Source organism: Vicia villosa, linkage group LG5 (assembly GCF_029867415.1).
Source record: "Vicia villosa cultivar HV-30 ecotype Madison, WI linkage group LG5, Vvil1.0, whole genome shotgun sequence".
NCBI lineage: Eukaryota > Viridiplantae > Streptophyta > Magnoliopsida > Fabales > Fabaceae > Vicia > Vicia villosa.
Window position 1 is genome coordinate 146,613,602 of NC_081184.1, and position 25,387 is coordinate 146,638,988.

Consider the following 25,387-nt stretch of genomic DNA (forward strand, 5'->3'; position numbering starts at 1 on the left):
AAAGAGCTCTTAAGTGTGATATGGTTGACAAACAATTCTAAGTATTTATGTCATGTCATATGAAGTATTAACACATACAACACACTGAAGCACGTTGTCACCAATAATAATTTGAAAAATTAATAAATTAAATGTAATTATATGTATTGGTGTTGGACACAAAGATATGTCAGACAGTGCACACATCTTTGATAAAAGGTGTCCGTGCTACAAAGAGCATTAAAGAAATAATCGTGTAGGCGTTGGCTGCATTGACAGAGATGACTGAATAAATCCCACCATCTTCAGGCTTAATCTCCAATACTCTGTTGAGTTGTTTGCCTTGCAATCTCAACGTTCTCATATATCATACATCAACCTAACAACTTACCCCATGCACATAAACACCCCCTCCAATAGGCATCCCTTTTATTGTCAGTCATACACCCACAATGCTTGGACTCTCTAGCAACCATAGACAAATATTCCCTTTTGAAAATCTTTTGAACTTCATAAACCAAAAACTATCATGACTACTTCCTATTAACACATCCAAAAAAGTAGTCCTATCAGTCTGAACCCATTCAACAACCATCCAACAAACCTAATCCTTTTCCACGAGGAACAAACATATCATTAAAGTAAGGTTCAGTAGCTTCACGACACAATGTAGCATGGCTATAACTTGCTATCATGGTGCCCCATGGAACTTCATTCCTCTAAGACATTTCGTCGAACAACTCACGTGCACGATCAAGTTGAAATTTTTTAACAAACTCATGAATGATAGCATTGCATGAAATAAATAATATGTCCAAAGGAACTTTTACAGAACAACCTTGTGTGCATCATTTACACGAGAAAAAAAAAAAAAAAAAGAAAGACGAAATGTGAAAAAAACGTTGAATAAGCCAATGGTAAAAAAATGAAATAAAAATGAAAAACCGTGGACGGCAGGATTCGAACCTGCGCGGGCAAAGCCCACATGATTTCTAGTCATGCCCGATAACCACTCCGGCACGTCCACACTGTTGATAGATTTTCTACATTTTTTAAACAATTTCATAAGTTTGGTGATTAGAGTATCCAGTTGTGTTCAACAATAGTATTCATAACAGATCTTTCACAACTAATTCAATCATGATGGAGTATGTTTTTATAAGACTATTTCATTCATGTTCAGTTGTGTTCAACAATAGTATTGATAACAGATCTTTCACAACTAATTCAATCATGATGGAGTATGTTTTTATAAGACACTATTTCATTCATGTTCCCTCGTTAAGTTTTGTGTTGTTTTGAATTTTTTTCTGCAATACTCCATTATTATATTTTAGAAGATGAGTATATCCAAGTGAGTTTTGTTGAAGGACAATCTAACCTTTTTTATTTCAATGAGTATATAATTGTGAACTTTATTTAAGGATGAACTAATTTTTTTAATTTCGTCGAGTACATTTTTGGGAGTTATATTGAAGGATTGAACTAATATTTTATTTCAAAGAGTACATTTTTGGGAGTTTTATTGAGAGATGAACTAATATTTTTAACAAGTTTTGAACGATTCAAATATAACCAACAAAGATTCAATAAAATGAAGTATGACAGATACAAAGTTTTGTAATAAATATATTTGCTTAACAATAAGGAAGAATGCTTAAACAAGCTCTTTCGGCACTTTCTATCCGCTGTATAACTCCAAACCAATGAAATCTTCATTCTACATTTAAAAAGTTCTACAGCAAAATAGTCTTTGGAGATGTGTGTTCACAATTAGCATAAAATTAACAATTACAGAACTACAGCTTTTATATATTACGAACTCGTTAAATAAATATAGCCTCAATGATGTAGAGAGAACAAAATTTCAATTAATTTAGATTCCATGTTCTACATGATGTGCAACCAAGCTTGGAAATCAGGGTCTGAAAGCCGAAAATGCCACAACAGAGTTGTGTCCACCAAATCCAAAAGAATTTGAAATACCTGGTAAAAAAAAAAAAAAGAATGCTGTTAGTTAATACTGCTTCGTATTAATATTATAGTCTTAGTAGTGTCGAAAATAAAACAAGCTGGGCTGGGTGTTGAATTATTTAGAATCTTACCAACATTAATTTCATGCTGCTGCTTGACATTTGGCACTGTATCAAAATCAACTGCAGGTTCTGGATTCTGCACACAATAACAAGGCAGACATAATGAAAAAAGAAACACAAAACATCTCTTTTGCCCACACCAATCACCAAGCAACGAAAACAACGCGGCTTGACCTGAAAAGGCAACAATCCTAATCCTGAATATCAAAGAATGAAAGCAAACTTACGAATTGATTGATTGATGGATGCAGCCATCCTGTTGTTATGGCTTTTACAGTGGCAATAGCTTCCAAACCCCCAGCTGCACCAAGGCAGTGCCCTATCATAGACTGATAACATAGAAGAACATATCCACCAGTTAATGGCCACGGAATTAATAAAATATAACCTGTTACAATCTAGAACACAGAAAGCTTTCACTAGCAAATAAAAGCCAATGAGGCAAAAAATACCTTGGTGGCATTAATTTTGATGCCAGAGGTGTTCTTGAAAACCTTTTTGATAGCATTAATCTCTGCCAAGTCACCCGCAAGAGTGGAAGTTGCATGTGCATTTATGTAGTTGACCTGAAAAGAAGCAAATGACATGCTTTCACTTTGTTACATAGATGCCTATGAAACACATCATTCTAATTTCTATCGAGGAAAAGAAAAAGGCTTGTGAGAAGAAAAAGACAGCCCAATTTTCTAAAAGCCTTCTTTTTATCATAAATGAGCGGCAGCAGAGTTCTTTGAAAAAGCTTTAAAAGAAGGACAGTTGGGTATTTTTCATTATATTTCTTCTAGAATAATTTATTTTCTTTTTATATAACAATTAAATATATAAGATAAATATTAAAAAAGGATAGCATAAAATTACTATCAAATATTAACGGCTACACATTTATACTTTTATACTATTAATTAACTATATCATCATATATTTAATATTCTCAGTTTCTTTCGCCATTTTCTCATTGATCTTAGCTTCTATCATGGTTCTCTATCTCCGATTCTTCCTTCACCTTTCAATCTTATCCTAGGGATTTTGATTCTAATTCACAAAAATGTTTATAGAGAGGATCATATTGTAATATCTCATCTAGACATCCTCTTTCTTCCCAATTCAAGTTTTAAAGCATTTTGCCACTGCTTCCCTCCATCTATATATTCAACTCCCAAGATTTCAAGAGCTCTAACACCAATAGGTAGAAACTGGAGTACATAACAAAAATAAAAACGGCTCGTATATTGTATCTAGCATCCTGGTACTGATATCAGCTCCAGTACACTGAAATACAAGAGAAAAATGAACAGAAATGACTAAAACGAATACAGTTAGTCAGCCAAGGTTTCTTAGAGGCCTTAATTTCTCCCTTCAAAAGGTCTCTCACTATGCAGATTTTTCTTGCCTTTTCTTCACTTAAACTGTTTCCGGATTTATCATACCACTCGATGCTAACACCATAGTCTCTCCCCTTCCCAAACCCCCATACTGTGAACAAAAAGCTTCACATGCATGCTTTTTAAGCATCACGTGCATTCTAATTTATGCAATTTGATATCTATAAAAGTGTAACTTCTTCACACATATTTATCTAGAACTCAATGCCAGAAATTTTAGTATAACTACTTGAAATCATAACTACATAGCAGCAGCTTTACAAGAGATGTTAACTATTTTTCATGCATGCCATGTCATTCTCTATTGTATCATGTACCAAAAGATGTTGAAAACACGCATCCAGTATGAATACAAAGCAAACAGAAAAGTAGGGTGAGATTGAAACGAAAAAGCATGCCGAAGAAGAAAACACAGTGAATCGAATGGGAAAAGAGAGACCAAGAATCCATTAAATACATATAATTATGAGCAAAAGTTGTAAGCCTGGTAAAAGGGATAAAAAAAACCATACCTCTTCAGGTGACACGCCAGCATCTACAAGGCTGCTCTGGATGCATGTAGACACACCAAGTCCATCGGCTCTTGGGTCAGTCATATGATGAGCATCACAGTTCACAGCACCTCCCAAGTATTCAGCAATGATAGGTGCACCTCGCTTCATGGCATGTTCAAGGCTTTCCAATACCTGTGAAGTTATAATAGACTCTCTTTATGATATAGAAAATTAGCTTGTAGAGGAGCCAGAGATAAAAAAGGACACATGCAACATAGCACCTTTATGAAACAGGTTTAAAATTATTCATTTTGGGGGCAAGTACAAAGAAAAAGATAGTGCTATTGCAATATTCATGATAGTCTTGCAAATTTCTATCTTAAGAAGCCATCATGGAGATGCAATTGAATTTGATTCAATCATGTAAACTTTTATATTGTCAATTGAGATAACCAACAATAAGAAAACATCAAGAACAGCACAAACAAATCCTTACCAGAACTCCAGAACCTTCACCCATAACAAAACCATCCCTGTCTTTATCCCAGGGCCTGGAAGCAGTTCTAGGGTCATCATTTCTCTGAGAAAGTGCCCTGCAAGCAACAAAACCCCCCAAACCAATCGGAATAATAGCCGCTTCAGTCCCACCCGCTATCATCAAATCAGCCTCACCCCTACGAATATGATTGGCAGCAGCATAAAAGCAATAATTCGAAGTAGCACAAGCAGTCGAAATAGAATAGTTTGGACCCATAAAACCCAAATCAATCCCAAGCAAAGCTGAACCCATATTGGTAATAGCATAAGGAATAAAAAAAGGTGTTATCTTTCTATGTCCTTTCTCAATCAAATTCTTAACCCCTTCAGAAAACACCGTTAAACCACCCATCCCAGACCCAACCAAAACACCAGCACGCTCCTTATCAATCTACAACACAAAAACAAAATTTCAAAAACCAATTAGGGTTCAATTCAGATTTAACAAATACAGATCTAAAAGAAAAAAGAACACAAAACCTTAGAGAGATTTAAACCGCCGAGGCCAGCATGCTCAAGTGCTTTCTTCCCAGCAACAATGCAGTACCGGAGACAATCATCAAGTCTCCGGTCATTCTTCCCATCAATATACCCCTCAGAGCTGAACTCCCGGATCTGACCAGCAAACCTCGTCGGAAACTTCGAAGCATCAAATCTATCAATCGACGTGATCCCACTCTCCCCAGCAAGAAGCTTCTCGTAATACCCATCAACATCATTCCCAAACACAGAAGCCAAACCCATCCCCGTAATCACAACTCTCTTCTTGGGGTCCTTCTGTCTCTGCGGCGCGGCGGTGGTAGCCGCGGCGGCGACAACGGAGACTCTCTTGGAAGGCAATTTGGCTTTCCCGGCGACATTGGAAGATTTTCTACGAAGAGGTTCGAGCGGAGAAGGACGGAGAGTGGAAGGAAGTTGCTGAATCTGAAGTGATTGCATTGTGTTTGATGAAATGACGGAGAGTACGAAGCTCGTTAGAGAGAGTAACAGGTGTTTGATAATATTTCATCAATTTGAGGCTATTTAAATGGAGACTATAGTTTCTTGTTTCTACCAATTTTGGAGTATTTTTTTGTGAAATGATTTTGTTTAGAATTAAATTAAACGTTAATTACAATGTTTTCTTGCCTTGGGAATTCCGTAGTGTATAAATGGAGTGGCAAGTTTGACATGTACACCTCCATATTAGGTGGTTCATAATAGATGAACTGCCCCTTTTTAATTTAATTTCTTATAAGTAGGTTAACTCATATATTTTCTCTCTTAAATTAAGTATTTTTTGAAGAAAAAAAAACATTCAGAATCAGTAGTACTTTATTGTCTTAAATTTTAGAGAAAAACTTGTATGAATACAAACATAAATCATCAGTCTTAGAAACAACGAATAAGAAAATTTAAAATTTAAAATTTATTTAAAATATAATTTTTTTTAATTGGATTCATGAAGTGGTTGTGATTGAGTAGGAGAGAGAAAAAAATAATTTTTATTGTTTAATTAATAAAAAATTGTGATTGGTTGTTTGTATAACGATGTGTTTGTGCTCATGCAGTATTTTTCTAAATTTTAATAATGGACATAAATTATTAGTGTAAAATATTTTTATTGAAAATGGTCTTGTATTCTGTCTGAAGACAAAATTTTAAATGTATGTTTAGTAAGACTAAAAAGGTAGTTTTTACATATCTAATATTTAATGTTGAAATCACTATATATAAAAAGAGAAATCTACATATACACACACAAAAGTAGTAGTATGGACTTCCTTATAACAGAGTTGTTATTTTGACACTTATACCAACTAAAATACACATGTGTTTGTTTGTATCAAGAATAAAGAAAAAAAATGTATTAAAAAACAAAAACATATATATATATATATATATATATATATATATATATATATATATATATATATATATATATATATATATATAAGGGGTAGGTGTCATTAATAGTGTAAGAATAACATTTTTCTTGTAAGAAAAAATAGAAGTAGTTGATGAATCAATCACAAAATCACGCGTCGCTGAAAAGACATAGATTTGTTACTTTGACATGCAAGATTGGAAAGGTTTTTTTAGTTTGCAACTTTGTATACTTATGTTTAAGCAACAATGCATGTAGTTTTCATTTTTTTTTGTTTGTGTTTGGATCTTTATACCATGTATTTGTGCAATTTATGCTTTTTTTAATGGTTATAATTGAGATATCATCCAAGATTCTCCTTCTAGGAACTTTTGTCTCTGCTTGATCTCCTCCTCTGAGTAATTCACTCTCTAAATTTTGTCCCCCCCACCCAGTGTGTATATCACTCTTCGTAGGTGTGTCTCTGTCCTCATTTCATGCCTCCTGCATATGAGTGTTTTACTTCCCGGGTCGTTATTTTGTTCTACCTCTCGTTGTCTTCTCCGTTGCCTCATCGTGAAGAAACAATACCAGAATCCAGGGAAGCAACAAATCCCTTTCGTTCCGTCCGATTACATTGGTATTTGTTACGCTACCAACCGCACCTCCATTCACTCCAACCCGAGCGAAGTCCAAGAATCTCCCTGCATCGCTAAAAATTGTCAAAATTCGAAGAGCGATATATCATAAAACCTTTTAACACAAGCACAATCACGTTAATAAAAGATAATGAAGTAAGATCACAAGGTTGCAAAAACTATAGTATGGATGCAACAAACGAAAACACATGTATAACCAGAGAACTTGACTTCGTTGTTCATGATTAACAAGAAATACAAGATCCTCCAGAAAACAACCCTAAGATTATCATAAGCAAGATCATTACTAAAAAAACCTAATCACAAAGGGCCAATCCAGGTTGCCTTAGCCAACATTTGGTATAACCTCGTGTACCTAGCAGTAAAAGAAATGGACTACGATATTTTTCAAAATAACAATGGACAAGGTTTTATATCACAATCGTAATCTCAAAGGAAATCCCTTGATTTTCAGGAATTCATGGTTGGATCTTACAAAAATGGAATGGGATAACACCATCAAATTATATGGAGTTCCACCAAGTATCCATATGGGTCCAGATTTGGGAGTTACCTATATGTGCCAAATCCCCTGAAATGGGACTAAAACTAGGGGGAATTGGGGGAAGTGTGTGAAGAAGCCATTTTTGAAATACCGGACATAAACATTATCATCAAGGTCAAGGTTAAAATTTGAATATATCAAACCATCAAACCTAGTATCTATATTATAGCAAAACTAATGGAACCTCATTGATAAATTTTAGATATGAGAAATTGCCCATGTTCTGCTTTCAATGTGAGTTAATGTTCACAGTGAGGAGCACTACAATAAGGACATTAACCATGGACATGGATTTACTGAGATAAACCTTTTTGAGCCCTAGATCATAACCAATCAAATGGGCAAGAGACAACTTCAACAACATGAAAGGAGGTTCAGCAGCAACTCCTCAAGAAGCCAAATGTCAGCCAGTACAACCCATTCCCAGAGCCATGATGGAAAAACTGACCACGAGCAAGGAAAACAACAATCAAAAGAAGGAAGCCAATACTAATGTTCAGGTAGACAAAGCCAACAACTACAACTTGATTGCGAGTGCGCCAAGTGATTTTATTGAAATCGTAGGAATGGGTATTCGGTTGAAAGAATCAGTACGTGAAGTCTGTCTGATCAAGAATGTTAGTTCATCTAATGGTGCAGAGAAGTATGGTGTGTCTTTGCAGAAGAAGAAAGAATAAGATGTTAGCGCAGTTTCATCCAATGGGTATCCGGGACCTGTTCTGTCTTCCATGAGAAACCGCACTAACATCTTGTTCTTTCTTCTTTTGGAAAGACACACCGTATTTCTTCGCACCGTTAGATGAACTATCACTCTTGGTTAGACGATCTTCACGTACTGCTTCTTCCAGCCGGATACACATTCCTACCATTTCAGTAGAACCCACTTACTTGTTATAACCTCTATCTCAAATATTATAATACGTACTGTATGATCTTTCAACTCGTTGTTTCTTTCGATAATCTTGTTTACTACATTTTTATCCTTGTTTTGTTACTTAGTCTAAAGTTCCAAACTTAAAACCCCAAATAAATTATAAAACTAAGGGAACCCATTTCTTGCCAAAAAATCCAACTTGTCTTTCACTTATCAATGTCGACCTGAAATATGACCCAAGTCATACCCTTTTTTACGAGGGTCTTGGGTTTGGGTAGAATACTTGTTGGAAACTTCATTTCTAGTAGGGTTCTGATTCTTACACGACACACTCGCCTAATAAAATATAAGAAAATATGTCAAGGAGGTGATAAAAAGTAAAAGATAAATTAATATCACATGTTTAGATAACCAGTGAGACAATTATAATGTGCTAATAACTCTTGGAAATAAATGTATTCCTGGTTCACAATTTATCAACTATAATCTTTTCTTACTCTATGTCTGCAACTATTAAGGTCTACGAACTTGGGCTCTTATACCAATTTTTACATGATATAAATCTCCATTCATGAGAAGCGCCCAAACGTATACTTCAAGTGTGGAAAGCTTAAAGGGGTGGCAAGCAAACATGTTTGCCTCATTTAGTCTCGTATTGTAAAGCCTGCAAAAAATGAGGCAGACATGTCCGTTCCGTTTAGACCCGTTTGTGGAATCATGTTTTTCAAGTTTAGTGATCAAGGAAGCTTTCAAATCTTGGATGTGCTTTTGACGATGACAACTAATAACTTAAGTGCAAGCACAATAAATGGTTAAAGATGCAACCAAACTAAGCTAGGGTCTAACGATCACTGCAACGTCCTCAAATGATGGCACCAAACAAAAATATACCTCATACCTTATCTTAAAGAATATCTCAAGTAAGTGTTTGTACGAATTATTTATCTAAAAATTCCTAAAGCTTCAAAGTGTGAAAGAGAGAAAGTGTAAAAGCTCGCCTTGTCGCGTCTGAGTGAACATTACGCTGTAAAAGCATAAGGTTTTTTTTTTTGTAAAATTATACGTCTAATCACACACACACACACAAAACAAATTTTATAACTTATTTATCTTAAGAAAATGTTTCTAATTTTTTTAAGTCGTGTCAATTGAATCGAGAATTGTCAGAAAAGTTTTGGACATGTGCAAAATGTTCTATATTACTATTCTTTGTGGCATCATTCAATGAAACAAGGTGCCTCATCCTAATGTAGTGGAAAACAAAGTAATGGACATCTAATACTCTTGTCGAAAAGTATATATTCAAATCAATATATAAACGTTGGTGTTTTTCAAGTTATCAGGTATAAAGCCACTCATCCAAGCCGATAGACGAAGCTACATAGACTTTAGACTCCATGTTCCTAGACTTTAGAATTGAACTCACAAAATCCTTTATATAGAGAGGTCATTTCCCATTTATCCACCAAAGCCCATGCCTTGCAAACCTTTTCATGTAAGTCTAGTACGTAAATGAGTGTTTCCGTTGGTCAGGATCAAATGATCATGGAGAATGTTCTTGCATCGACTCAAATCAACCTATATGATTCCTTAAATATTTTGATAGATAGTCTCTCCCCCTTTAGACAAAATTTAGGAAAGTTGCTTGATGGAACATTATAAATATTGTTTAGGGTTGTAACAAACTTTTTCTTTGAGGTGCACGAAAAAGAGCTGAGCTGACATTAGAGAAGATTGTGGAGTACAATCAGATGATAAGGAAAAAGAATGAAACAAGGTTAAAGTAGTAATTTTTTTTCTAGAATTTTTGTTTTCTAATATTATAGAGTAGATTTATAAAAAATTAACTAGTTTTTTTTGACAATAAATTAACTATAGTTAAAACCTTAACCGTTGGTACATAATAAATTTAAAAATCAAGTAAATTAAATCCTTAATGTAGCAAAAAGAAACAGTAACGTTCAACCGTCATCACATTATAGACTATAGAGTTGATTCTCGAGAGAGGCACCAACGTCTCACATGGCGAAAAAGGCTAAAGCTTCTCCACCCTCTGCTTCCGCCTCCACCCCCACCTCCTCCGGGTACCCATTTCTTCTTACTTTTCTTCACTGTTTCGGTTCCATCCACTTTCTCTAGGTCCCTATTGGAACCCATAGGAAATAACGGTTAAAGGATAGATTGAAGTCATGATTTTTGTATTCTTGATTTTATCTGTCAAAATTGAGGGGTATTTAATGCTTATTCACTTCACTATTGGGGTTTTACCAACTTTATTTTTTCCATGAGGAGATTACAGGTTGCAAAAGAAGGGTAATTAAAATATAAAAGTTGGGTTGGATTATGCTCTTGATTTTTCTGTGATGGCTTTGTTCTTTAGACCCAAAACTGAATAAAATGATGGCCTCGTTGCAAATTTTAACCATTCCTAGGTTTACTTCTCTAGTTTGTTTTGCTCGGGGTGGGGGGAATTAAGTTATTAAATTTAACCGTATGCAGAAATAGTTTCTTAGTTTGCAAACCCTAGCTCAATTGGCAGAAGCCGATATTGATAGGTTGAACGCCATCACCAGGGTTGGAACTCTGGTACTCACGGTTGTGTATGTGAGTTTCTAGTGGTTATTACCACTCCGTCTAAAAAAAAAAAAAGAAGAAATAGTTTGCTTAACTAAACACAATCCTGCATTGAGTTTTTCAGCAAACTAGTGTTGAGGATTAAATCAAATGAGGGAATGAAGAGATCCGTGCGGCAGACTAAGTCAAGAGAGATAACCAAAGCAAAGCAAAGAAAGAACAAGCAAAAGATTGATGCTAAGAAGCCAAAGAAACCCCCCACTGCTTTCTTCTACTTCATGTAAAACTTTTGTCTCCCATTGTTCTTTGTATATGATGTTTAATTCTTATCTTTTGTGATCTGTTAGTATTAACTACTCTTTGTATTTTCCATTTGTAAGAAATGTTTACAGAATATATTAGTTTGATAAGAGTTTAGCTCCACCATTATGGTATTTTCTAGGTAGTAGCTTTGTTTGTAGTACATATAAAAAAGTAGCAACAAATATTAGTGGTTCATTATTAGAATGAAGTCAATGAACAACTTTGGTTGATGTTATATACTTACTTTCTTTCGTCATCCTACTGAAGTTGATGGTATTCTGTTGTATCTCATGGATTTTTACTTCAGTAGACTGTATCTCATGGATTTTTACTTCAGTAGACTGTATCTCATGGATTTTTACTTCAGTAGACTGTATCTCATGGATTTTTACTTCAGTAGACTGTATTTTGACTTCGGAGGAATGATGCCGAGGAAGTTACCATTTGTTGATTAGCATTACCACTTCAAGTTTAAGAGTTGAGACCAGAGTAGTCAATAGTGGCACTATCCCGCTATAGCGGAGCGGAGGAGGCCGATCACTATGAGAGAAGCCTCAACGGTGCAAATTGCTATGAGAAAAGCCTTAGCGGTGCATAACACTTTAGCAGCCACAATAGGGTAAATAGCGGGATAGCGAAGCATAGCGGTTCTCGGCCCGGAGCGGTTTCTGGCCCAACCGAAATTACTCCTTAAATTTACAATGATTTAAGGGTAATTTTGAGTTTTTCAATCAAATTTGTAGTGAGACTCAACCTTAACCTTCCTTCATAGTCGTTTATGCACTTCAAGATTCATGCGTGCTTTGATTTATGAATATTTTATGAGTTGAGTTTTGTTTAATTTTGCATTAAATATATTTTTATAATTATTATATGTAATTTGTCCAAAAAATTATCAAATAGAGCGTTCATCCTTCTATACGCTATCCACACTATCCCGCTATTCCACTTTTGAGGTCAGCCGCTATCCAGGAATGACTACTCTGGTCAAGACAACCACTCATCTTCAAACATGCTTTATTATTAGTGGTTAAAAAATTATTATCTTCTCAAAATTTCCCTTCCCTGCTTATACGATTTTTTGTTCTGTGTTCAATTCATAATACTGTTTATATTATATATGGAATTATGGTAATGATCTAGCATAGTAACTGCATGTAACAACAATTGCTTTTTTATATGGAAAGTCTTTCAATGCTTCAACATTACTGGAAGTTCTTTTTCATTCTTAAGGGAGGATTTTCGGAAAGAGTTTCAAGAGCAGAACCCAGATGTAAAGTCAATGCGTGATGTATGTATAGAACCCTTCACATTATTATTATTATCTATCTTCAGTATCACACATAGTAATATTGTTCTTTTTTTGTTTTCCTCCTTTCTGTGTTCATATAGGTTGGCAAGGCATGTGGAGATAAGTGGAAAACAATGACTTATGAGGTTAGTTTTCCTCTGTACTTCTCCGTTGCATGATTAACCTAAATTGTGTTATTATGGTTGTGATGTTTGATGGCTGAAAAGTGAGTGAATCATAAATTGAAGTTTCAAACATTGGCTCTGGGAATTTTGTCAAACTATTTATGTTTTTAATGTGGCTGAATATTTTTTAACTTGATTTCCATGTCTTGGTCATGAGTCATGACTTGTTTGAAATTGGGTGAGTTAAATTTTGAACAAAACTCGCGAAGAATAAATTTTCGTTATATTTTGAAATGGTCGGAATTCATTATGATTAGTTTGGAATTTCTAGGTTATGTACGATTTTGAAAATCGGCTATGTAATGCAAATGTTGCAAATCTGTCTGCCACTCTGGTTGGAATTCCAAGTTGAAATGATCTTTAGTTTCTTGTTTGACCATGGGACCGATCATTGTTTACGATTTTAAATTTGTTGTTGGTAGCATTAACAAGGTTGGTTTAGTAATTTAGTTCTTCATCTGACCCGATTATTTTAATATACGGCAAAATCTGAAATTGAAAAATGAAAGAAAAATGGGTTCAAACCAGTTTTCTGAAAGCTTTTGATTGAGGCACATGGAGTTGACAGCTTTTGATGTGCTACTGCTAAATGTTTTGCCGTTAATTCCAAATGAATACAGAACTAGCTTTTCAAGTTTGTTTCGTGTTTATTCCAAATGAATGTAGTACTAGCTTTTCAAGTTTGTTTCATGTTTGGTAAACTAGGGTTGTTTATATACTTTGTTCAATTTGATCTGACCAAAAAAGAAACATCCTTTTGGTTGAGCTCTATGTTAACGAAACTAGTATCTTCTGACAGGAGAAGGTTCAATACTATGATATAGCAACGGAAAAACGTGCAGAATTTGATAGAGCAATGACAGAGTATAACAAGAAAATGGTAACCAATCTGTCATATTCATGGCTTGTAAACCGACTCTTATTTGGCCAGTTATTACAATTTGTTTTTTGTTACCTTGCAGGAAAACGGTGATTATGAAGAAAGTGATGAGGAGTCAGAGTATGACGAGTAAAACTAAGTATTCATTTTCTTGTTTATAAGGCTTCACCTGTATTAGTTGAAACTACTTGGGGACTTTAAGTTGTATATTCAGTTGTAGTCAAAGCTCTGATTTGTTCTTGTGAATATTTATCATTTTTCTGCTTATAATATTTTCCTCTCACAAACCAGAACTACAACAAAAGTCTAAAATAGGAAAAGACCCTGAAAGATGGATCCTAGCAGTTCTAAAGTCTTAAAGAAAGAATCCTAATTTTCCTCGCACGTTTTATTCACTTCCTACAACACCTTAATCTGATCCTTGCAACATATATTGAGCTACTGTCTATAAGTTTCCACTTCACGCGTCTGAATGGATGTCTTCAACGAATCAGCAATGCTTCTAACCTCAGCAATCATGGCAACCACATCATTTAGTCGGTTAACTGCAGAGCCCACGCCCTGTGATTTAGAAATACACGGAGCCGAAGTCAATGATCAAAATTTTCTGCCAGAGGGGTGTAGTACTAGAAAGCTTAAATTGGGAAGAGATTTAACAAAAATCCTTACCACACCAGAAGCTCCGGCAGTGATAGCCATAGGTGCCGTGACAGCACTTAGCCCAGATGCACACATGACAGGTATCTTAACTGCTCGTGATATAGAATACGCTGCCGCTAAAGTTGGTGTAGCCTACAATAATAGGGCGATTAGAAATCTGATAACCTTTTTTCTGTTGACCTTTATATTCTCAAACATGTTTTTCCGTTTACCTTCTCAATCAAACCTAGAACACCAGACTTTGTAGGATTAGAACATTTTCCTCCCTCAGTTTGAATAATATCTACACCTTCTAGTTCCAGCAATTCTGCAAGCTTGACCTGTAATAGTTTTATATTGTTTGTTTATTTATACTGCAAAAATATTGATACTATCAGCAAAATTGTGCACTTCTGTTTGTAACCTGATCAGGAAGGCTTAGTGTGTGAGGAACGGTGACAGACAAAACTACGGACGGAAGTATCCTCCTTGTCTCTTTTGTTAGACTCAAAATCTGCATCGAATCATAGATCATGAAAAAGCAAAAAATCAAGAGTAAACTTTGAGTGACTATGATAAACATTCAAGATTGAATGCAGAAAAGCACTCTTTACCTGCTCTGCAGTAAAAATCACTCCCTTGTCATAGAATGAATCATAATTTCCAATCTCAACCTGCCAATGCAATGTTATGTTAAGTAAAAATCTCATAAGGTCCAATTTTAAGTTCATCTTTGGCTAGAGTATGAAATTGGAACTGATATTTGAAATGTAACTAGACAAAAAAGTCGAACCATTAGTGCTCCTGCTTTAACTGCAGCTGGAAATAACGCAGGATCTACAGAAGAAACACAAACCTGCAAGAGTAATGAGTCAAACAGTTTCAATTATACATTTGCCAAATCAATTTTCAACAATCTTGACCATTGATTTAGATCAGATAGTTGAGATCTGCGTGATGTGCTAATTGCATAAATCTATTTTCTAACACGAGTATACCGGACAAGAAGTTAGGCTGATAGCTAGCTTCACCAATTCCGGGTCGCACGCTATATCGACGTGAGTTGCTCCTCCCTGCAAGCACAGTGATGACAAGACATACTCATTCTCAAATCACAAATACTCGAGTACTAATCATCGAAACAATGTAGAAAGAGTGAAGTAAGGAACCTTTTCTGCTGCAGTAACAACAGAGGCAACATTATCTTTATCAAAATTCTGCAAACCTGTGATAATCTTCGAAAGAAACCAAGTGTTAATCAACAATTAATTATGGCAAAGAAAACAAATGAAATGGGTTTTGCATGATTCATAGTTTACCTTAAGAGCCGTTCTTTCGCGAAAATCCTTGAGGATAGATTCTTTAGATGATGAGAGTAATGCTCTGGTAGTAAAACAGGTTTTTCTTGAAGTTGCATTGAATAAAGGATTGTTGAGGTGGTTTGGCTTTAGAGAAGATATAGATGAAGGAGAAGAAAGTGGTAAGCATGTTAAGGAATGCATGCTTGTGTATTAATGGAAGTTATGAGTGGTAGAAAGCAAGAAGAAAAGTTGGATTGAGAAGAAGTTCTGTGTGTTTTTGTTCGTTTATACCAGGGAAGGAAAGTAACAGATAAGATGCGGCAGCTAGATAAGTGATATGATGAAGTAATTTAGAGATTATTTTTAGAGATTTTTAGATAATCATTTGTATATTTAGAGATTATTTAGTTTTAAAAAACTCAAAAGCCTGTGATAAATAAATGGGCTTGGAGTGTAATGCGTGCCTTATTGCCTATTTATTTATTTTTTATTTTTGAATAAATTAACTTAACTGGGAATTTAATACGGCACCCCTAAAATTATATCCAACACCCTCAAAAATTTGAGTTTTCTATATTGGCTAAAATAAGAAAAGAATCCTATATTTATAGTTAGATTTTGTCAGATGGCTCACCCCTACAACAATATTTTTGTCTTCTCTTATTCTTTTGGTTTTATTGTATCAAACGTGGATCTCTCTCATGAGATATGAGATGTGGCAGTCATGTCGATCTATATCTTGTCACCACTCCTTTCAATTTTGTCAGTCTTACGTCTAGTCTATGAAACAGTCGTCTTGGTCATCTCGGCGTGTGTGTTTTAAATTTCCTTTACAATAATAAGTTCATATATTGTGAACTTTTAATTCTTCTGTTATTTGCGACTTTTGTGTTTTAGGAAAACATGTTAAATTGCCATTTTTTAATCCTCAAACTACAACTTTGATGCCGTTTATATTTTACATAGTGATTTATGGTCGTCAAATTTTAAGTTCTGATGGTCATAAATATTATGTACTATTTTTGGATGATTTTACAAATTTCCCGTGGACCTTTCCTATTAACAGAAAATCTCAAGTATTTGAAACGTTCAAGCCACTTATAAAACCTATTCAGACACAATTTTTGCAAACTGTAAAATCTTTTCAATGTGACAATGATAGGAACCGGTACCAAAGTACAAATTGTTTATAATCAACAATTGACAAATAAATCAACCTCTAAGATTTAGAGAGCCTAGTCTCTCCCAAACCAACCAATATACCAAATACCCGATCCCTTCCTTTTCCCTTTCACTAGGGGTGGGAATAGGCTGGGCCGAGCTAGGCTTTGCCAAGCCTGAGCCTGGCCTGCTATAATATTCAAAGCCTAAGCCTGGCCTGTAGCCTATCATAGACTTATTTTTTGGCCTGGGCCTGGCCTTTTTGAAGGCCTGATTGGCCTATTAGCCTACTTAAAAGCCTATTTCATTTGAACATTTGTAAATAAGTCATTCAACTCGTCTTTATATAGACTAACAAATTAAAAGATCAATGAGATTAAATGTTTGTTTGCATTAGTTTATTTGAGTTTACCTAGTAGCATAAATTTTGTGATATTATTTGTTTGAGAGAACTTATCGAAACAACTTATGACATTGTTCATAAGATTCTTTTCATCTTATTTTCATAATTTCTTCTAAATAACTAAAATTTATTTTTATATTTTTAATTCAAAGTAAAAAATTAATATAATAATAATAAAATTATTCATATGTATTTAAATAGGTCGGCCTCTTAGGCTTAAAAGGCTTTTTATGTGGCCTGTGGCCTAGCCTTTTTAGCTAAATAGGCTTATAAAAAAGCCTAGGCCTTTTCTATTTATCTAAAAAGCCTGGCCTGACATAGGCCTATGTAGGCTGGGCTGTAGGCCCCTGTTAGTCGGCCTGGCCTATTCCCACCCCTACCTTTCACCCTATATTTATAATTCTAACTACCTAAAGCAGTTACAAAGCAGATACCAAGCAGTTACATAGCACTTACTGCACACACAACATTTAATAATAATAAATAAACTACCTAATAAGCCTATTACTAACAATACTCCCCCCCTAAACTATCACCTTGTCCTCAAGGTGAAGATGAAGGATAACATAAGTGTCCACCAGGGTCCCATAACTTGAAGCAGAGTGATAGAGCAAGGCGTGAAACATAATAACTTATGCCTAACTTATGCCTGGATCATACACTCTGTTTTGAGTGGTCTGTTTGATCCAAAAACATAGCATGACAACAGTAGGCATCAGCAGCGCCGGTTTTATCAAACCAGAGGATAATCCACCCTTCACCAAGGACTCGTCTGGACCTGGTGGCTTTGGCGGCGGTGACTGCGCTAGGTTGTCCAACTTGAGTGAAGCCTTGCTTTCTCCGATAGTTGTTCTAGATAGTCTTGTCATTGATTCACACACTATAGTCTCGCCATGTTCATCAAAATGTCTGTTGATACCAAAAAATTTGCAAAAATTTGCTTTTGTCACTAGTTGCTTTTTGACAATGACATTCATGAGCGAATTTTCAACATCTTCTACTTTAGGAATTTCTACCTTTTCCTTCTTTCTTGTTTCCACTGTCTGAATGAGGGCAGAATTTCCTAGGTATGTTTCTTCTTTTTTAAGGTTTAATGTTTGAGGCATCGACAACTCCGATTCTAATTCAGGTTCCTCTTCTTCATATGATATATGAAGAAGGTCTCTATACTCTGGCTTAAAATGCCAAAGCAGCGTAACCGAAAATGTTTTCCAATTCGCTTGTAGATGGCGTCGACTCCACCATTGCCACCATTTTAGAGCACGGTTTCTCAAGGCTTTCACTGCCTCTGGCAACTTCTCACTTTCCGGTGTTCCCACATCATCAAAATGCTTCTCAATACAAATCAACCACCAATAGGCATCTTCACTGCCGTCAAATTGTGGCATGTCCATTTTTCCTTATTCCGATTTTCTCGCTTAGGATCAGAACTGCTCTGATACCAGTTGATAGGAATCGGTACCAAAGTACAAATTGTTTATAATCAACAATTGACAAATAAACCAACCTCTAGGATTTAGAGAGCCTAGTCTCTCCCAAACCAACCAATATACCAAATACCCGATCCCTTCCTTTTCCCTTTCACCCTATATTTATAATTCTAACTACCTAAAGCAGTTACAAAGCAGTTACCTAGCAGTTACATAGCAGTTTATGCACACACAACATTTAATAATAATAAATAAACTACCTAATAAGCCTACTACTAACAGACAATGGCGGTGAATATAATAATGAACTATTTTAAAAATATTGCACTAATTATGACCTTATTTTTATTTCTCTTGTCCCCACACATCCTCATTTTTTATTTCTCTTGTCCCCACACATCCTCATAAAATGGGAAAGCTAAACGCAAAATAAGAACCATTAATAATATGATACACACTATGCTAGCTCATTCTTCCATTCCCACATCATTTTGGCATCATGATCTTCACATGACAACTTATATTTTAAACATTATTCCCTGTAAAAACACTTCAAAATCAATCACCATCACAACTCTTATACCACCGAAATTCCACCTACACGAATTTACAAGTTTTTGATTGTCTATGTATCCTTTATTCCCGTCCTCTAACATTCATAAGTTACAGCCCCGCTCTACTCCGCGTGTTTTCTTGGGTTATCCGCTGAATCATAGAGGCTACAAGTGTTATGATTTATCAAACAAAAAATTAATAATTTCAAGGCATGTTATCTTTATCTTTGATGAAACTCAATTTTTCTTCACCAAGATACACTATTCTTCCCCTCACTCTTATAACTTCCTAAATGATGACCTACACCTTTACCTGATACATTAGTGACAAAATCAAATATAGACACATGTTGCACGTAGCCAACAAACAACAACAACCATAAATGACCAGCCACCCTCACCCATAAACCAATCGTCATTATCTCCTAACTCCCCGATAAACTCGCCAACTACAACCTCTTCTACCTCACCACCACCAACTCAACCACATCCACCTCCACCTACAAAAGCCATCACCATTCGTAGCATGAAAGACATTATTAAACCTCACATGATATTTACCCTATCGGCCTGTCAACCTGACCAAACCATCTCTCCCATACCTAAAAACCCCAAACTAACCATATCCGACCAGCATTGAAAATTCGCAATACAATATGAATTTGACGCTCTTATTAGAAATAAGATGTGGAATTTAGTTCCTCGTCCATGTGATGCTAATCTTATTCGATCTATGTGAATTTTTAGGCATAAGAAAAATTGTGATGACTCCTTTGAGCGTTATAAGGCTTGTCTTGTAGGTGATATCAAGTCACAAATTGCAGGTGTGGATTGTGATGAAACTCGCAACCCCATGGTGAAACCAACTACCATTCACACAATTCTCACCATTGCTCTATCAAAATTCTAACATATTCAACGGTTGGATGTACATAATGTATTTTTACACGGTGATCCCATGAGGATGTCTACATGCATCAGCCATTGGTTTCCATGACCCTCATCATCCAGATTATGCCATCGTCTGAAGAAATCACTTTATGGTCTCAAACAAGCACCTAGAGCATAGTACCAACGCTTTGCTGATTATGTCGCCACCATATCACATTAAAACACTCCCGATTCATATATCGACAAAGTTCCGTCATGGCTTACAGTATTCTATATGCAGACGACATCATCCTCATCACCTATACTCACGCCCTTTGCAAATTAATTATGCCACTCTTAGCATCTGAGTTTGTGATGAAGGATTTGGGTCCTTTGAGTTATTTTTTAGGTATTGATGTATCTTGTCATCCTAGTGGTATCTTTCCCAATCAAAATACTTATGCCCCCAAAGATCATCGAACGTGTTAGCATGATGTCCTGCAAACCATCTGCCACTCCTGTTGACACCAAGCATAAACTTAGCACCTCTTTCAGCATGCCTTATGTGGACCCCTCTCTATATCAGAGTTTTGTAGTGGCTTTACACTATTTCACCTTTACTCGGCCTGATATATCATATGCAGTTCAACAAGTTTTTCTTCACATGCATGCACCTCGCACGAAACACATGTTTGCTCTCAAGCGCATCCTGCACTATATTCAAGGTACAATACATATTGGATTACATTTATCACCATCCCCCATTACACAACTTATCTCTTACTGATGCTGATTGGGTAGGATGTCTAGACATCAAACGCTTCACATCTGACTACTGTGTCTTTCTAGGTGACAACCTTATCTCTTGGTCTTCCAAAAGGCATCCCCCTCTCTCTCTCTCTCTCTCTCTCTCTCTCTCTCTCTCTCTCTCTCTCTCCCTCTCTCTCTCTCTTGTTCTAGTGCTAAAGCCAAATATATAGGTGTAGCTAATGTTGTGTTTGATTAATGTTCGATTCATAATCTTCTTCTAGAGCTCCATTTTCCTATTACTCAAGCCACTTTGGTGTATTGTGACAATGTTAGTGCAATTTATCTCTCTGGTAATCCTGTTCAACATCGGCGTACCAAACATATTGAGATGGACATTCATTTTGTTAAGAAAAAAGTAGCTCGTAGTTAGGTAAATGTTCTTCATGTTCCCTCCTGACATCAGATTGCAGACATCTTCACCAAAAGACTTCCTCGCATTCTCTTTGAAGATTTTCGGACCAATTTAAACGTGCTTAAACCACCGCTTCGACTGCGGGAGTGTAATATAATAGAATATTATTATTATAACTAGTCATAATTAATTTACTTTAATTAGAATATTTTGCCTTATAACTATGTTGTATCATAATTAGAAAGTTAACAAAATTATATATATATATATATATATATATATATATATATATATATATATATATATATATATATATATATATATATATATATATATATATATGAGGAGAAATCAAATTACACCCAAAGAGTTACACCACGAGTTACACCCGTTCATAATTTTATTTCGAATAAATATTTTTCAAAATCAACCATTTGACGGAAATATATTATCATATAGATCAGACCTATAAAGTTTGAGATTATTCTATAATGATTTACTATACCATCAAGATATGTAAAGATTAACGTCAAAATGAATTTTCATATAACGTTAATTTTGATGTAATTCATTGACATAGTAAATTATCATATATTAATCTCAAACTTTATAGGTATGATCTATATGATAGTATGTTTTAATCCAACGGTTGATTTTAAAAAACATTTATTCAAAATGAAGTTATGAGCGAGTGTAACTCGTAATGTAAGTCTTCGGGTATAATTTGATCCCTCTTTTATATATATATATATATATATATATATATATATATATATATATATATATATATATATATATATATATATATATATATATATATATATATATATATATATATATATGAATGAGAAAAGACAAATATTCCATTATCTTAGAGTTGTTATTTGTTACCCATTAATTTGAACATAAGGGTCTTTTTGAAATCTCTAGCATCATCTAAAACATAGGAAACTCATACTCAAATATTAATTTGTTCGGTCGATTAATTTTGAAATTAAGAAGTGCTGGATATACATAATCAGTATATAATAAGATTAATAATTTATCCAAAAGTAGGAACCAGAAAGTAACACTGATCGCATTGAGTAAGAGGAAGTTAGAAGAAGCTTTGATTACAAAACGGTAGAGATATATATGTAAACGGTTAATTACATGAAAGAGAAACACAGCAAGATCAGAAGCTACAACCGCAACAGAGGTAAAAAAAACAGAGAGCAAGAACAAGAAAAACAGCTTCAAAGGCAGAAACAACCTTAAAAACAACATCATCCATGAATGAAAGAGGCAAAGTAAGCCTGTTCCACTTGAAAACGGAAAATGATGGCCATAGAAACTTCAACCTTAATGATTCCTTTCTCAGTTTCTTCAACAACCTTCTTCTCTTCCCATTCCCAAACATTGACATGTTGCTAACTTTAATTAATTAATCAAACAAATTAATTAAATAATTGATTTTATGTTATGAGTTTTGCTTGGAGTGTTGGGGGTTATATTGCAGAGAAAAGGAAGCTTCCCCGTTGCCTTTTTGTTAGTACTTTTCTTAGTAGTCACGGTTTTTCAATGGAAGAAAAATAGTGAATAAGGAATATAGTTGATAAATATTTTATTAATAATAATAATAATAAGCTTTTGTTTATAATAATAATAAGCTTTTGATTGATTTATTTTACACTGCATTTTTTTATATATATATTGCATTTAGACAGGTAAAATAATAAAATATTACTATTTTTTACTTATTTTTAATTTAAAAGGTAAATAATTACATATCTAAGAAGTTATTATGTGACAAACCTTTTTTTTATTTAAAAATAAAATTATCAACTTTCACTTATAACTATTTTTTTATTTTTTTAATAAAATATTTGTAATAAATGAAACATAATAGTAGTAGACTACATTTTTTATTTATATTCTTATAGATTACTCATGAATGAAATATAATAAGTAATTTTTTTTTTTCATAAGTTTAAAATCAAATGTATTTAGATGCAAAGATTCTTCAAGCACATATGATCTATTAAAATTATGTTCTTTTTCTTTTAATAAAATACAATACCACCACCACTTTTTCACAATAACTATTCTTTCCTACAAAGTTAAAAGGTTTTCTTTTGTCATTTCATAATTAAAATATTTTTTACAGCTACAAGGCAAATTAGGATGCGTTCTCTTCTTCTCTCACTTTTTACTTCTTTTATAAATTAAACTCTTTTTATTATCCCGTCTCTCTATTAAACACCCAACAGCACACTTCACAATTTTTAAATTATGGGTCTGTTTAGTAAAAAATAGCGTTTAATTGATAAATTAGTTTAAAATGTATAGTTTATGACTGATGGCTGATGACGGATGGCTTAGAGCTTATAACAGATAGTTGAGACTAATAGCTTATAAGCTAATTGAAGTGTTTGGTAAAATTAGCATTTTAATTAACTTATAAATATAAAATGACATAAAAGATATTTAATATATAATTATTTTATTTTAAATTAAAATAAATTATAAGGGTTAAAAATGAATTTTAATTAAAATAATAAGAATAAAAAAGGAAGAAAAAATAATAAACTATAAGACATAAACTAAAACGCTATTTAAAATAGTGTCTGAAAAATAAGCTATAAGCTATAAGCTCGTGATGAAAAGAACGTTACCAAACGAATATAAATTATCATACGAGTTTATAAGACATAAGACATAACCTATAAACTTGAAAACATGTATTACCAAATAGAACCTGCATTCACTTACCATCTCATTCTTCTTTCAAATTAAATTTGTTTTTTAATATTTTTTTTATTTCATCATTTTATCTTTTCTACTTAATTATTTTATTTTTTATTAATTATTTTTAATATATTAAAATATATAATCATAGTATATAATTATTATATTAATTATTTATTATCTTTTCTACTTAATTATTTTATTTTTTATTAATTATTTTTAATATATTAAAATATATAATCATAGTATATAATTATTATATTAATTATTTATTATCTTTTCTACTTAATTATTTTATTTTTTATTAATTATTTTTAATATATTAAAATATATAATCATAGTATATAATTATTATATTAATTATTTATTAGTGTATATACAATGTTGACATTTACTAAAACCATACACAAAACTAATTTTTTCAATTCACAGACATATTTGAGATACAAAATTCTTATTTTTAAGTGTCAAAATTTTCTTTCTCGCATGTCACTATCAGTAAAATATATATTTTATTTTAATTAATAATTATTTTTGTTTAAGATACAAAATTCTTATTTTCAAATGTCAACATTTCTCTTTTACTCATAGGACATTATTGGTAAAATACATATTTTATTTTAATTAACATTTGTCTTTATTTAAAACACAAAATTCTTATTTTCAAATATCAAATAAATAACTAATTCTCATTTTACCTAAATAATCAAATAATTAATTGTAAATTAACATCTATAAATTTAAAAGGTAAAACATAACTTTAAATTTAAAAGGTAAAACATAACTTGTGTTAGCGCATAGAGAACTTGTAAGAATTTTTTTCTTAGGGAGTTATTATGGTCATGATTGGTGGTTTGAACTTGTGTGAGAAGTTTAAAGAGAGAGAAGTAGTGCTCCACGTTTTGATAGAGTCAAGTCGTAACTGCCTGACGTGTGCTCGTATGCGCGTCTTATGAGATGAGAATAAGTTGAAGATGCCAAGTGGATGGATATTATTTCCTTTCACATGTATTCAAAAAGTTATAGGTTCTTTATTATATATTTGATATATTTATTTTTATTAAGCAAAAGATATTAAATTAAAGTTGAGGAAAATAATATAATTGACAAGTAATAAATAACATAATACTAATCAAATAATTGGGCTCGAATACTAAACAAACTTATTATGCTAAGGACGAAGGTTCGAGAAATATCGAGTTTATAATAAGGATTAAATATACAATACGTTTTATAATATAGGTAAAATTCGTTTTAATTTCCTATACAAAAATTGAATCATCCATTTAAAATATTAAAATCTATGTCTTTTGTCTCCTAAATATACAAATTATTTCTATAATATATATATATATATATATTTATTTATTCTCTAGATTTAGTGTTTAATTTGTACATTAGAAATTAAAAATAATAATATTATAAGAAAAAATTTAAGAAAAAATTACAAGAGATAAAGTGAAAAATATCTATATTACATAGGATAAAGTGTGGTA

The 25,387-nt window shown here is 33.4% G+C and overlaps 3 protein-coding genes and 1 non-coding gene across 4 annotated transcripts; 1 reads left to right on the plus strand and 3 right to left on the minus strand.

Annotated features, from left to right (window-relative positions):
• Window positions 1-924: 924 nt before the first annotated feature.
• Window positions 925-1,006, minus strand: TRNAS-AGA (transfer RNA serine (anticodon AGA)). The gene has a single exon. It is a non-coding gene; the product is annotated as a tRNA-Ser (tRNA).
• Window positions 1,007-1,672: 666 nt separating this feature from the next.
• Window positions 1,673-5,592, minus strand: LOC131603053 (3-oxoacyl-[acyl-carrier-protein] synthase I, chloroplastic). The gene is made up of 7 exons (XM_058875301.1): window positions 4,969-5,592; window positions 4,448-4,879; window positions 3,970-4,143; window positions 2,528-2,641; window positions 2,303-2,404; window positions 2,085-2,151; window positions 1,673-1,965 (listed from the first exon to the last, which is right to left on the minus strand). The coding sequence occupies exons 1-7, from the start codon at window positions 5,425-5,427 to the stop codon at window positions 1,898-1,900; spliced, it is 1,416 nt and encodes a 471-aa protein (XP_058731284.1). The 5' UTR covers window positions 5,428-5,592; the 3' UTR covers window positions 1,673-1,897.
• Window positions 5,593-10,357: 4,765 nt separating this feature from the next.
• Window positions 10,358-13,869, plus strand: LOC131603055 (high mobility group B protein 14). The gene is made up of 6 exons (XM_058875304.1): window positions 10,358-10,495; window positions 11,110-11,265; window positions 12,522-12,579; window positions 12,681-12,725; window positions 13,564-13,644; window positions 13,727-13,869. The coding sequence occupies exons 1-6, from the start codon at window positions 10,434-10,436 to the stop codon at window positions 13,775-13,777; spliced, it is 453 nt and encodes a 150-aa protein (XP_058731287.1). The 5' UTR covers window positions 10,358-10,433; the 3' UTR covers window positions 13,778-13,869.
• Window positions 13,870-13,876: 7 nt separating this feature from the next.
• On the minus strand, window positions 13,877-15,923 carry LOC131603054 (uncharacterized protein ycf23-like). Its single transcript, XM_058875302.1, has 9 exons — window positions 15,603-15,923; window positions 15,453-15,518; window positions 15,282-15,356; window positions 15,077-15,139; window positions 14,898-14,957; window positions 14,708-14,797; window positions 14,517-14,624; window positions 14,314-14,436; window positions 13,877-14,205 (listed from the first exon to the last, which is right to left on the minus strand). Exons 1-9 carry the CDS (start codon window positions 15,783-15,785, stop codon window positions 14,083-14,085), a joined length of 891 nt encoding a protein of 296 aa, XP_058731285.1. The 5' UTR covers window positions 15,786-15,923; the 3' UTR covers window positions 13,877-14,082.
• Between the last annotated feature and the right edge of the window lie 9,464 nt (window positions 15,924-25,387).